The following is a 14,277-nucleotide window of genomic DNA, read 5'->3' as shown; positions in this document are numbered from 1 at the left end:
AACCAAACACCCAGACATAACCCCGGCCTAATTCACCGCTGAGGAACTTCAGAACACCTGCACACCGGCCAATCACCTGAAATCCTCTATCAGTCCGTCCTAAATATTCATAACAACTATCAATAAAGAACCCCAGTAACACAGAACAACAAAAAGGAGAACAAGTGCATGTGTTCTGTGGCGGTGCTAGTAGTGGTGACACAGACGGCGCACTTTATTAAGGTAATTAAAAACAAAAGTAAAAAAAGTAGATGGTTGCTTGGGGTCGGGTAGCCTTGAGGACCTGCTGGTGAAGGTCGGGTCATCAGTGATGCGTCGAGTGTCACCTCCCACCCACTCCCTGTTGGTACCGTTGGCTACTGTGTGTTAAGGGCGTGGCAGGGTAATACGGAAGGCTGATATATAGAGGGGCGGGAGGGTAGGGGGTGGAGGGGTAAAGGGCGGATGGGGGTAAAGGGTGGATACTTGATGGTGACGGGCCATTTGGTTGCGGGGATAGATGTGAGGAGGGCGGATGGGGGGGAAGTGATAATGAGGCCCATGGATGAACTAGTCTAGTCACTAGCGTAGCTAGGGGAGGTCCGCCCCGGGCGGCACTTTTGGGTCTGCTCATCACCCATATCTGCAGCTACTGGAGACGTTAATCCATCCCTTTGTATCGGCGGCAAGTTAATCCTTGTCGTGTCTGACCTAACACCTGACCCACATCATCACGGCCACGTCATGAGCTACACCCTTGCTATGCGCCCCCCCCGCCACACACACAACCTGTAACCTGTTGAGGATTAAGGAAACAACTTCAAACAAGTACGCCAGTGAGCTCATGTGGTGTGGGTCAGGTGTTAGGTCAGACACGACGAGGATTAACTTGCCGCCGATACAAAGGGAAGGATTAACGTCTCCAGTAGCTGCAAAACCATGCAGTCTCGGGTCATATCAGTTCATGTACAGCCGACCAATCCACCAGTTACAAGCAATTCACTTCAGTTCTGCACAAGTCTCCATCGTGACAAGACGAGGGGAGGCTAGACGACTTTTAAGTTCTCTTGTGTTTTCGATCCAGTTATTTACTTCGTTGGAAGACATAATACTATAAGGTAAGAAATATTAAAGTATTGGTTAAAAAATATTGATGTGACTTTTGCTGCGGTACTGAGATTAAATGGAGTTAACTATGCCAAAGAAATTTGCAATGATCTGGGGATAGTCATGGAGCGTCAGCGTCGACCCAAAAAGAAGAAACAAATGTTTGGTGAAGGATCACGAGATGCTGAATTGCCATACGACATTGAATTGAGGAGAGAAATGTTTTCTTCGCTGGACAGAGTGATCCAAGAAATAACTGAGATTTCAACAGCTTCATGAACTTGCTGAGAAATATGCCTTCCTTACCCCATTGAATCTTTTGGATGATAAATATGAGTGTCAAATAGATCACGATCACGACGACATTGATAAAGAGGAGTTCCTCGTTGAGAGAAAAAGACTTCAGCATTTTGTTGCTGTTGCTGCTATAACTATTAAAGACAGAATACAGACGTGGAAAGAAGGCCCCCTTGAACTTTTGCAGTTTATTCAAAAGTATAACCTTGGGAACTCGGTTCCAAATATAGTAATAATGCTGAGGATTTTCCTCACAATTGCTGTTAGTGTTGCTACCTGTGAGAGGAGTTTTTCGAAACTAAAACTGATCAAGAATTACTTAAGATCTACTATGAGCACCTTGCGGTTGAGAAATCTTGCCATACTGTCTATAGAGCGACAATTGACAGATGAAATAGTTTTTGACAATGTCATTGAAGAATTTGCCAACAAAAAAAACAAGAAAAGTTACTTTGTAGAAAGTTGTAGTTTTCATTTCAGAAATAAAGATGGTCCTAATTTTTTACACTTTTTTACTTTTTTCCCTATCCTATATGTCGTTTTTGCTTTTTGTTTAACTGTTACTTATAAAGTTTAAGTATGTTTGGGGTGTATTTAAAGCATACTATATTTGAGTATGTGAAAGTACAGTAATATTATAATGGTACACAAACTATTTAATATATATATATATATATATATATATATATATATATATATATATATATATATATATATATATATATATATATATATATATATATATATAAGAGTGAGTCACTGTGCAATATGTATTTTTTGTGGGGGCACGGGGGGGGCAAACTCAAGGGCCGCCCCGGGCGGCACACACACTAGCTACGCCACTGAGTCTAGTGATATGGGGTGACTTGGTGAGGGAGGTTAAGGAACATGGTGAGGGAAGGTAAGGAGCATGATGAGGGAAGATACGGAGCATAGTGATGGAGGGTAAGGAGCTTGGTGAGGGAGGATAAGGAACATGAAGGAGGGTAAGGAGCAGAGTGAGGGAGGGTAAGGAACATGGTGAGGGAATTTAATGAGCATAGTGAGGGAGGATAAGAAGCAGAGTGAGGGAAGGTAAGGAACTTGGTGACAGAAACTACTTGGTGAGAGGAAACATTCAGTAACCCCCAAGAATAGGTTATTACTTAAGAACTGACGAGCTAAGTGAGAATCGGATCCTACAGCGTTGTAATGAAGGAAATTAAGAGGGTGTTGAATGGTGAGACTTGGTGATGACAAAAGGAACTAAAAGGTTTCATAATAGGCCCTCAAGTGCTCGGCCACCATGTTCTGGAACTAAATGACAGTGCGGACTCGCTGATAGAAATGACAGGGTGGTTCTGGGTGATTAAGAGGACTGATTAAATCCCTCGATATGGAAAAACTGATGACTGATGACAGAGACTACTCAAAGAGAACTGGTGGCTGTACTGTGGCTCTAGGATTGATAACAGCAATGCCTGGTAACTTCAGAGTCAGACAAACAAGAGAGAGACAGAGAGATTGAAACATAGAAGATACATAGACAGAGACATAAACAGTGACAGGCAAAGACATACACAGATTTACAGACAGACAGACAGAGACAGACAGACAGAGACAGACAGACAGACAGAGAGAATAATGAGTGTCTGTTTAATAAATTCCGGGAGGAAACACGAAAACAAAAAAGGCACAAGAACACAAACGAGGAAACGAATGACGAAGAATAAAAGAACTACCAATAAAAAGAAATGATAAAGACAAACGAAACACACAACGAAGAGGAACGTAAATACTGTAAGAACGATTAATCATTCGAGGAAAATAAAAATAAGGAAAGAAAATTTACTATAGAAAACAACAACAGAATAAAATAGGAGGAAAACAGAACACGACGATAATAATAATCTGACTTGATATTGTCAAAACAAGAATCCTGTTCCCTGATCCACCTTACTGAGAGGAGGTCACTACTGTACCTTATAAGGACAAGGAAGAACCTAACAGACGAGGAAACAGTGTAAGAGAAGTGGGAGAAGTAGGATAATAAGAGGAGGAAGGATGAAGATGAGTTGATAGTCAAGAATAGAGGAGTTTCCGCTAACAGAAAATGGAAATAAAACGGTAGGGTTAACTATGGGAAAGTGATTAGAGCAAGGAAAGTGTACAGGGTAAAGGTGTAAATCCGAATAAAGGTAAATAACAAGAGATAAGCCACAAAAAGATATAACAGGTGGTAAAGATGGAGGAAACAGTTATCACCCGAAGGAACTTACGGAATTGCACCAAAAGTTCTAGAAATGTTATTTGCGTGGCACTATATAAGAAAATTTATATGAGAATGCACAGAACCTGACCTAACCTAACCTACCTAGCCTAACCACACCTACCAAACCTAACCAAACCTAACATAACCAAACCAAACTTACCTAACCTAACCAAACCTGCCTTACCTAACCTAACAAGACCTACCCAACCTTACCAAATCTACCTAACTTTACCGACCTTCCTATCCGGGGGGGCTCTTCCTCCCAGACCTCTCCCTCCTAACCATATAAAGTTGTTTAGCCAAATTAAGTTGCTAATCGGACTACCTAACAACAGAAGGAACTTACCCTAATAGTGAGGTCGCGTGTTGTACTGAAACAAATAATGTTGGATGAATGTGACTTCCCTGCCGCAACAAGTTCATGATCTCATGTTAAGTCTTTAACACTTGATCCTCAGCAAACACAAGATAGACTGCGATAACTTTTGCATCTTCCAGTAGACGACGCCATAATTGAATACATGAAACACAAGAGGCAAAGCATCTCCTTGTAGAAGAACGATAACAATAGAAACATACAGTTGACTTCGACTCCAATGTAATTTCAAATTAAAACGTAAGGTATCCAAAACCCCTATTATGGAATTCAATCTCAACCATATGATGCTGATCCTGTATACGTAGATGAGGTTTTGACACTTATTGCGCAGTAAGGACAAAATAGAAAGGATTTGCACAGAGTCGGAAATCAGGTAACTGATTCCTATATAATATGAAACAAAAGACAAGAAATCCATTAATTACGGTATTACAAACTCCCGATCAGATCCCCCATCGTTTCTTGTACGTGATGACAAGACCGGATTCACGCCCTTAAATCTTAAAAGAGCGGCAAGACATGGTCGGCTCTGGATAATGAATGCCGCTATATTTACGGTAAATAGATAAGGGATAATACTAAACACAATTAATAATAACGAACAAAGAACACGAGGAAATAGAAACCTAAGACCCCACAACAGAATAAAGGAAGGTGGAGGAATAACTTATAATAAACATTTAATTAAAGTCGAACTGAAAATAACGGAAACCAAAAATGACTCATAGGAATAATTATTTAATAGAAAACTAACCCAAAATGTGATAAATAAATATAATAAATAACCAACAATAACATAATTTAATCAATAACAAAAGCTCCAATAAAATACTAGTAAACGTAAATGGAAAATGTATATAAATGTTATTAAAAAACAAACCCAAATAACAAAAATAAAATAACTAATAAGGAGAAGAAAAAATTTGTCATTCAATAAAAAGATATGAAGACCCGAGATGAATAAGAATAAAATCTTAAAAAGTTGATTGTAATTTATCTTATAACTAACAACAGCATCACAAGTCTAAAGTAAATATAGACGATGATAAATTAAAGATAAAGCTAAAAAAAATGGTATAATCAGTTCAAATAAAACTCTGATAAGGGATTGCAGGTTACAAACAAACCATGGAGGTGAACATAAGCAATAAATATGTAAGGAGAAACGACACAAAATAAAAGAATAAGAAATATAATATACAATAAAGTCAATACAAAAATCAACACAATTTTAATAAAAAAACCCATAGTCGAATTTATAAAAAGGATTATCAAATAAAGAAGATAATTATGTTGTGATGATATTGTAAGAAAATTAATGAAAAACGAGAGAATCATTGCATCACAATTTAAATAAACACATTACAAGTCTATATTCAACACACAACTAAGAGGAGAAACTCTATAAACTTAACACAAGGCCGCGTCTCCCTCCTCCGCAAAGTTCAAGAACGTCGACAACAACACAGCCGGGATATAAACACTGGCCCTCCACTGACCCTCCAACCTCGAGGACAAATAATATTAATGTTACGTTACAAAGACAACTGAGTCTATTTACCCTTTGGTTTACGAATATTGTCCTCCTTCACTTGAATTAATATATGTTTTTGTATACTATGCTGTAAATCAAGCTTCAAGCAATGTTATATAATTTCATCAGTGGTATTAATTAATTCAGAATAGTATAATTTAGGTCTAATCTACGAAGTTATTTAGCTCAAGGTACTAGACTATTTGTTTTCAATACATTCATGAAATTCATCTCGACTTCAACCTTGGTTGTATATTTTGCTAAAAATAAAAAAATAAGACAAAATATAAAAAATTATAAATTCCAAGCTTCATCTTTCAAACATATTAAGACATTGAGGCCCTTGGTTGTAAGAAGAGGCCATTAATGCCGAGAGATCAGTAGTACCTCTCAAGGTTAGAGCACAGCACATTCCTCGACCCGAAATGCCAAGAACATAATGTCAGGCATCTGCTGTAGCGTTGTGACCGGTGGTTATGTGACTGATCTTTTATTTACTACTGAGGCGCGTGCTTATAATACTGCACCATGTTCGTCGTCTTTGAGAATGGCCAAAGTTCACCATCTACACGAAATTTTCATTATTAAATAATTTCACTGTCAAAACATTTAGAAAGGATGGACGTATTCAGTAGGACACTTTTTCCGACTGAGGGTAACCTAACTAAGGGAGGATACAGTTCTTCTATTTATTTAATAATTTGAGTTGCATAATATAAAAATCAGCGAGTCAAATGGCATACTCGACAGTTAACATACGTATGGAAATGTTGGAAATTTGGTGCATACTATTCAGCACCACAGAACTGAGTGTTCGAGGCACGCATGAATACAGTATTTATGTTATAGCTACAGTATTCTGTATGTCTTCACAACAACGTGAATGTTGGTAAGTGGATGCTGAACAATGGACAATCGGTCACTAAGGCTACAACGTGATACAGAACAAGGAGTAAAAAACAAGAGAAACGTGGATGGCGAAGCGTCTCCTGGATGATCTAAAAGCGAGGAGATGGAGAGAACCAAGCTGACACACGGTCGTAAAACGTATCACGACAAAGTGATTGAGGAAACTGTAATAAAACTCAGAAAACGTAAACAGGAAGGAGGAAGAACTAAAAAGGATTTACGAGAACCTGACATCGTTTAGAAAGCATCAGGAAGAGCTCAGGAAGGTCTAGAAGTGTCGTTTTACACCTGAGCACCACCAAGGGAAGACGAGGAAGGTCTGGAAGGGTTTAGTTACACCTCGTATATTATCCGGAAGGACTAGAGACTGTCTAGGTTGGTCTTGCCTTCGATGGTTCATAAAATCTTAAAGAGGCAATCCAGAAGACTTCAGAACACCCACAGCAGATGAAGCAGAACCAGGAATTAAAATACAAAATAGTTAAATCCAGAAAAAAAAAACAGACCCAAGGCTTTTTAAGAGGAACTGAAGAATACACGCGGGTGAATTCTGAAAAGATCGAATGGAAGGTTTAAGAAGATCTGGAGCGTCCTCACATGGGAATCACTAGGAAAAACTTAAGGACTTAGATGGTCTTTCTCACTCACTGAAACAAGAACAAGAAACAAGAGTGAAGGTCTCAGACGACGAGAAAGGACAGGGAACGAAGGCGAGCAGAGAAAAAAAAAGGCAAACAAAAAAAAACCGGAAAGGCGAGTGAGGGGGGCTAGCCATAACCTCTTCCGTCGAGGCCAGCGAGATGTTAAGCAGCTGTGACACGAACAGGTGGTCACAGCTGATTCAGGGTCTCCTAGGCCAGGTAGGGATGATAGTAAACAGAAGAAACTGATGGTCACCAAATCATGAAAGTGAGAGTTTATTGTTCTAGATGGAAAGTTACTTAAACCTGCTGGATGTCGCCATAATGAGATAATAAGTTTCGTAAGTTGATTAAACGTGTTCTGGAAGTTAGAAAACCCATTACAGAAATCGTCTCACGTGGTTGGCAGTGTTGTGGTAGGGAGAACAGATAACGGAGAAGGAAAGCGAATAATGAAAGAAGAAAAATGTAAATAAATGCATGTACCACTCTCTGGGATTATACACTGCAGGTGGTCAGTGAAATAGACGGGTGTATAGTCAATATTACTGGTAACTGAACAAATAAGTCGCTGTCCTACAAGGCCCTAAACTAACCTAATCTAACTATACATGGGGTTGGGGCCCAGTTTTAATAGGCCTTAGTCTAACTTCACCTATCTGCGTTAACCATTACGACTGGAGGACAGTCTTAATGGGCCCAAGTTCTTATTGGTTATTATTGATTACAATCCTTACGGGGCCCTAATCAAATGGGTCCCAAACTACATGAAAAGAGAGAGAGAGAGAGAGAGAGAGAGAGAGAGAGAGAGAGAGAGAGAGAGAGTACGTGACGACATTAGGCAACTCAGAATACGCGAGGAACCTCAATATTTTATCAAAGGGTCAAGGTGCGGCAGTGAAAAATAATGGGAACGTGTTTGTGAGAGCTTGGGCGTGTTGGTAATAACATGGGTGGGGTGTAGGCGTGTTGGTGATGACATGGGCGGGGTGTGGGCGTATTGGTGATAACGTGGGTGGGGTTTGGACGTGTTGGTGATGACATGGGCGGGATGTGGACGTGTTGGTGATGATATGGGCGGGATGTGGACGTGTTGGTGATAACGTTGACGGGGTGTGGGCGTGATGGTGATGACATGGGTGGGGTATGGACGTGTTGGTGATGACGTTGGCGATATATAGACGTGTTGATGACGTGGGCGGGGTGTGGACGTAATAATGATGACGTGGGCGGGGTGTGGACGTGATGGTGATGACGTGGGCGGGGTGTGGATAAGAACGTTGGCGTATTATAATTTACAGTTTTTTTATGAGAACCAGACAGACAGACAGACAGACAGACAGACAGACAGACAGACAGACAGACAGACAAACAAGACATGACATGACAAATTATACACCAGAGAAGCATAAAAAAAATGTCCATCTTTAATGAATAATAATAATAAGGTGATATACACGAGACAATAATTATCTGGTTACGAAATAATATAAACTGCAAGGTGAGTGTGGTGGTGTGAGGACGAGAAAGGTGAGGAGAGACTGAGGGGAGAGACTGAGGGGAGAGTGGGGAGAGAGGGAGGTGGGGGAGAGGGAGAGGTGGAGGAGGGGTGGGGGGAGAGACTGAGGGGAGAGGGGTGGGGAGAGGGGGGGGAGAGGGGGAGGTGGGGAGAGAGGGAGAGGTGGAGGAGAGAGGGGGGAGGTGGGGGAGAGACTGAGGGGAGAGGGGTAGGGAAGAGAGGGAAGATAAAAGATTAGCGGGGGAATAAGAATGGAGATGATGGTCGTGGAAATGGGGGATAGTAGAAAGATAGAAAGGAAAAGTGAGAGAAAAATGGGGGAGAGGAGATGGGGAGAGGTAATCAAAATATTTTTCCAAGGTTAGCAGTTGAAGGGTAAAACATTGAATCCTTACGTTGATAAAGCGTTCTCTAAACTCCCACCAAAAACCACAAAATTAATGACATTATTCACTCGGTTTCACCTTCAACTTATAATCATTACAATATATAACAAGTTACCTGTATAAATATTAATGAAGGTAGACAGGTGAGCTTGTTTTATCACTCCCGAGGTAACTGGAGTAAAATGGTGTACCCTCAGGTAGGTTACGGGAGGGGGGTGGTGATAGGGAGGGAGATGGTGGTGTGGTGAGGTGGTGGTATGGTGAGATGGTGAAGTGATAGCGAGGTGAGGTGATAGTGAAGTGATGGTGTAGTGGTGGTGAGGTGATGGTGTAGTGGTGGTGAGGTGATGGATGGTGTAGTGGTGGTGAGGTGATGGTGTAGTGGTGGTGAGGTGATGGATGGTGTAGTGGTGGTGAGGTGATGGATGGTGTAGTGGTGGTGAGGTGATGGTGTGGTCAGGCGGGTGTGGCAGGTTATAGGGAGGTGAGGGTCACAGAAGTTCGTGCCAGTTGTTACTGGGCCATGTTCCTTGTTTGTTTACCTCACATTGGCGGCAACAAATAGTGGGATAAATTAAATAACATGCGGTCTGTTCATATATATATATATATATATATATATATATATATATATATATATATATATATATATATATATATATATATCCGTCAATGCAGTACATTCATCTTGCTGTTTGGTCAAATATACAAGCACACAGGAAAGGCAGGTAGGTGAGCACACAGGCAGGTTCAAAGTAGAGTACACACAAACATTCACCACCACGATGCGGAACGCCTGAGGGTAAGACAGGCTTACTTGTCCCCATTGCGGGATTCCGGTAAATGTTAAACCAATAGACTGAAGGTCCCGTCCACCTGGCTCATAACCTCGACCATACAGTGCTCAGCCGAACGTCTCAGGAAGTGTCAAGACACAAGGACCGTTTACAAGATTTTTAGAACTTGTCTTTAACGAAGTGTCACTCAAGTAAAGTTCTTCCGGCCTGGACTTTGCCAGAGGCTGGAACAAAACAGAACACCACCACCAGTTTATATTTATTTAGTCCTTCACACAACTTCAGACCAAGGCAAAACCCGATACACACAAAACCTTTCTCAACTGTATATAATGTTAACAGCTAAGTCCCGCCCTGCAGCGGCAGTCCAACAACGCCACCTTAATCAGATACTGGAAAGGTGACTCAAAAAAAAAAGTTGATACATAAAAACTTGATCGCGTTTAACCATTTCCTCGTTGAGTGGAGGAGCGGACGACCTTGACATTTGTGTGTTGGTGGGAGGAGCTATTTCCTTCACTTTCGGCCAGGACGTGACCTATATCCCCTGGTGCCACACTCTCTCTTCTGATTGGTCGACGCCTGCTAGGTAATGAGTCATTTGACTGGTAAATCTCTGCTGGCAATCTCTGGTTATCGCTGTGATAAATCGCTCTGTTGTTGTTGTTGTTAGTTTACAAGAGGTACTTGGAGTGCTGTCTGCATATACTCAAAGGACAGATAAACTGTTCAATCAGTTTCAGTGAAGGAACCAGATAAATAGGAAAAGTTATTCTTTAGATTCAGACAAAATCTCCCAAAATACCACTTGGTGTATGACCTTGTAACTAGCTGGTTTCCGTGCTAATAGGGAACATATGCTAGTAACTAGTTCGTGCTTGCCGTATGAGTGGCCGTCTCAGACTTCTTGTCCAGCACACGAGACGGAATTGACACAAGGGAGCCTCGCAGCCTTCCTTACAAGGCCACTGCGGCCCCGTCACCCGTGTGTGTAAAGGTGTGTTTTCTCCTCAGCGTCTGCCCGGTGGGTGAGGCGTGACCTTCAAGGACAGTTGGGCGAGGCTCTTGAGTGCATATTTAATCAGTTCCCGTTAGCTTGGTGGTCAGGTGGCTGGTAACACCGCCAGCTCCGGTTCAAGGTTGCTCTCTTTTGGCAGCAATTTATGTTATGTTTATTGTCTATCAGTGTTTATCTTGACCTTCACTCCTTCATCCCTGTCTCATTTTTGTGTCATTTTCTTATTTGTCAGCGAGTTTTTGTTCTTGTTTAGGTTGAGTGAAAAATACTTCGGTATATATATATAAAAAATGGGAGTTTTTTATTTAATCATTAAGACTCTACAAGAGACAAATATAATTTTATATTCAACTATACAGAGATACCGACGCCATCTTTACGCCGCCGTCAGGGAAGACACGTACCCAGTGCCTGTTCTCTCCAGGTTGAGCACGGCTGGGTAGTCGAACCTGTGGGGGGTATGGGACGGATCCTGGGGGTAAATAGGGGCAGGAGTGGGCATGAAATGGCCCTGAGGGAGGGTGGAAGCGGTGCGGGGGATGTGGACTGGGGCATGGGAAGGAGTAGGAGGCACGCGGGGCACAGACTGGGCACGGGAACGGGGAGCGGGCCGTGGGGCGACGGTTCTAGGGGCTGTAGAGGGCTGATTGTGAGCCCTCAGGTTGCCAAGACCCTCTTGGTTCAGACCCTCAACACCGAGGACCTCGTATCCGACGCCCTCACCTGCCCTCCACAGAACCTTCACGCGGTTGCCGTCCTGCTGGATGTAAGAGTAGAACCCATACAGAAGACCGTCGGGGCCTATCTTCTGACCAGAGGTGGTGCCGTCCTCTTGAGCGAGCTCGTGGCCAAAGTTATTGCCATCTTGGAAAGATTCGAATGAGAGAATCTTGGTGAAGGTGTTGTCTCGGGCGACCTGAGGCATTGCCATAGTCGCACCAAGGACCGCCACGATCACTACCTGAAAGGATAAAAATACGCAACCGTACGTTAGGGAACTACCAGGTGAAATACAGGTGATACCAGATGACCTAAAGGTGCGAGAGGTAGTACCAGAAGACCCTAAGGTGAGAGAGAGAATACCAGAAGACCTAAAGGTGCGAGAGGTAATACCAGAAGACCTAAAGGTGCGAGAGGTAATACCAGAAGACCCTAAGGTGAGAGAAGACTAAAGAGAGAGAATACCAGAAGACCTAAAAGGTGAGAGGAATACCAGAAACCTAAAGGTGCGAGAGGTAATACAGAAGACCCTAAGGTGAGAGAGAGAATACCAGAAGACCTAAAGGTGCGAGAGGTAATACCAGAAGACCTAAAGGTGCGAGAGGTAATACCAGAAGACCCTAAGGTGAGAGAGAGAATACCAGAAGACCTAAAGGTGCGAGAGGTAATACCAGAAGACCTAAAGGTGCGAGAGGTAATACCAGAAGACCTAAAGGTGCGAGAGGTAATACCAGAAGACCCTAAGGTGCGAGAGGTAATACCAGAAGACCTAAAGGTGCGAGGTAATACCAGAAGACCTAAGGTGCGAGAGGTAATACCAGAAGACCTAAAGGTGCGAGAGGTCATACCAGAAGACCTAAAGGTGCGAGAGGTAATACCAGAAGGTGACGGAGACATACACAGTTGATGTTTGGAGACGGAGATGAAAGACCATATAGGTGGTTCTCATGATTAAACATCAAAATTTAAAGTAAACTTAAGGGTAATTTCAGACCGAAGAAGTCATTTTCTGGTTATCTTAAGAAGCAACTCAAGTAAATAAATAAAGATCAATATAAAAAGTTAAATCACGACTAAAAAAAAACAAATCCGATAATATAGATATAAAATTATTACGCTTCTGGTAACTAAAATCACAATAATAAAAAATTTAATGCTGTTTGTGGTAAGAAGTTGTAGTAAAATCCATCTTGTTTAGTGACCAATGGGTGAAAAACTAAGCACACGGGTTACCATCTTTATCTGGACCACAAAAATCACAACACTGCCAATAAACGACGTGGGGCGATACTTCCCTGAACGTATAAGTGACGTACTGAAACAACGCAAAAGAGAACAGAACATCTTTAAAAAAATTCGAATCAAAGGTGACGTAACAACATACTCCAGTGCATCAAATCGACACGTAAAATCACAAAGGATTAAAATATTAAGTTCTGAATTTCTCTTAACTGTATCTGATATTAAGACTTTATGAGGCTTTAGGAGACAGGTAAGAAACTTTCATGAGTCAGTATAATCACTACGACAATATAAGTATCGCATCACAAATACTAAGAAGAAAAGAGTGGGACTTACAAGCTGTCTCATTCTGGTGACTTGAACTATCTGGGTTCGACTGACGATCGGGACGTCGACCAGGCCTTATATACCCGAGTGCGGGTGACGTCAGGGCCGACTGGTCTGGCCAAGGATACGACAGTCTGGGGCCAGTGTGGAACAGACCAGCTAAAGTCCCCCTCCCGACTTAGAAGAAAATTAGAACGAGTGCAACAGAGGATCAATTGTGTTGAAGGATGGCAACAAGGACCGTAAGGACTAGTGCAATAAGGAGAACATCACTGCTTCGACGGACCGTGAGAACTGTTGCGCAATCACTAGAAAATAATCTTTAGCGGTAGAAAATAATCTTCACTCATCCACCATAACAATTGTTGCAATGACCAGAAAATCAACTCTATCATCTACCATACAGACTGTTGCAATAACGAGGACGACAGTTGCATAATAGTTAATCCATAATGATGATATGCCAGTAACGACCACATTACAAACACTTAACTACCTAAATAAAATAATAAATAATAAATGGAAAATAAGATGTGAACCAGTTAGCCTTCAGGGTGCAAGACATCTCGACTCTATGTCCTACTTGGGCTTCAATGTGATATAAAAGACGTCAAAGAGAACGCCCTCTTGGTAATTCTTGTAGGTGAATCAATTCCCTCCATACTGTTGAGGGTCCTGTAGGTGAGGAGGATTGGGTAGTGAATGTCTGGTATTCTAGTTATATTCAGTTTCCTTTTGTGTTATAGCGGGTTTTATGCCTCGTTATACTGACAATTTACAATGAAAAAATAGAATTCACAACTATAAACTGTTATAATATTCAGTGTTCAGTACGTATGAGCCACAGTGTTCACCAGCATAAACCAGTCAGTATATGAGACAAACATACATGAATTATTAGAGCACAAAACGCATACAAATTATTACAATACACAACTAACACGAATTATTACAACACAGAGCTGACACGAAGTCACCACCGTTGTGCTTTGAGTTCACCATGCAGCCTTGAGCAACAAGAAGGGGTATACAGTATATGTCACAAACACAGAGTTAAAATTAGAACTCATAAGTTCAATTTCGAAGATCAAATACAAATACCCTACAACAATTGGTATACAGGTTAAAGTCTCGACTAAATTCTGCAACAAGATAACCCTCCCCCCCTTGA

At 41.7% G+C, this 14,277-nt stretch overlaps 1 protein-coding gene across 1 annotated transcript; it reads right to left on the bottom strand.

Annotated features, from left to right (window-relative positions):
• Positions 1 to 11,093: 11,093 nt before the first annotated feature.
• Positions 11,094 to 13,218, bottom strand: LOC121876527. Its single transcript, XM_042381746.1, has 2 exons — positions 13,116 to 13,218; positions 11,094 to 11,778 (listed from the first exon to the last, which is right to left on the bottom strand). The coding sequence occupies exons 1-2, from the start codon at positions 13,125 to 13,127 to the stop codon at positions 11,194 to 11,196; spliced, it is 597 nt and encodes a 198-aa protein (XP_042237680.1). The 5' UTR covers positions 13,128 to 13,218; the 3' UTR covers positions 11,094 to 11,193.
• Positions 13,219 to 14,277: the final 1,059 nt, after the last annotated feature.

The sequence above is a fragment of the Homarus americanus genome, unplaced genomic scaffold, assembly GCF_018991925.1.
Source record: "Homarus americanus isolate GMGI-L3 unplaced genomic scaffold, GMGI_Hamer_2.0 scaffold51859, whole genome shotgun sequence".
NCBI classification, from domain to species: Eukaryota; Metazoa; Arthropoda; class Malacostraca; order Decapoda; family Nephropidae; genus Homarus; species Homarus americanus.
Note: the sequence above shows the minus strand (reverse complement) of the source record. Positions and strands in the feature narration are given on the sequence as shown.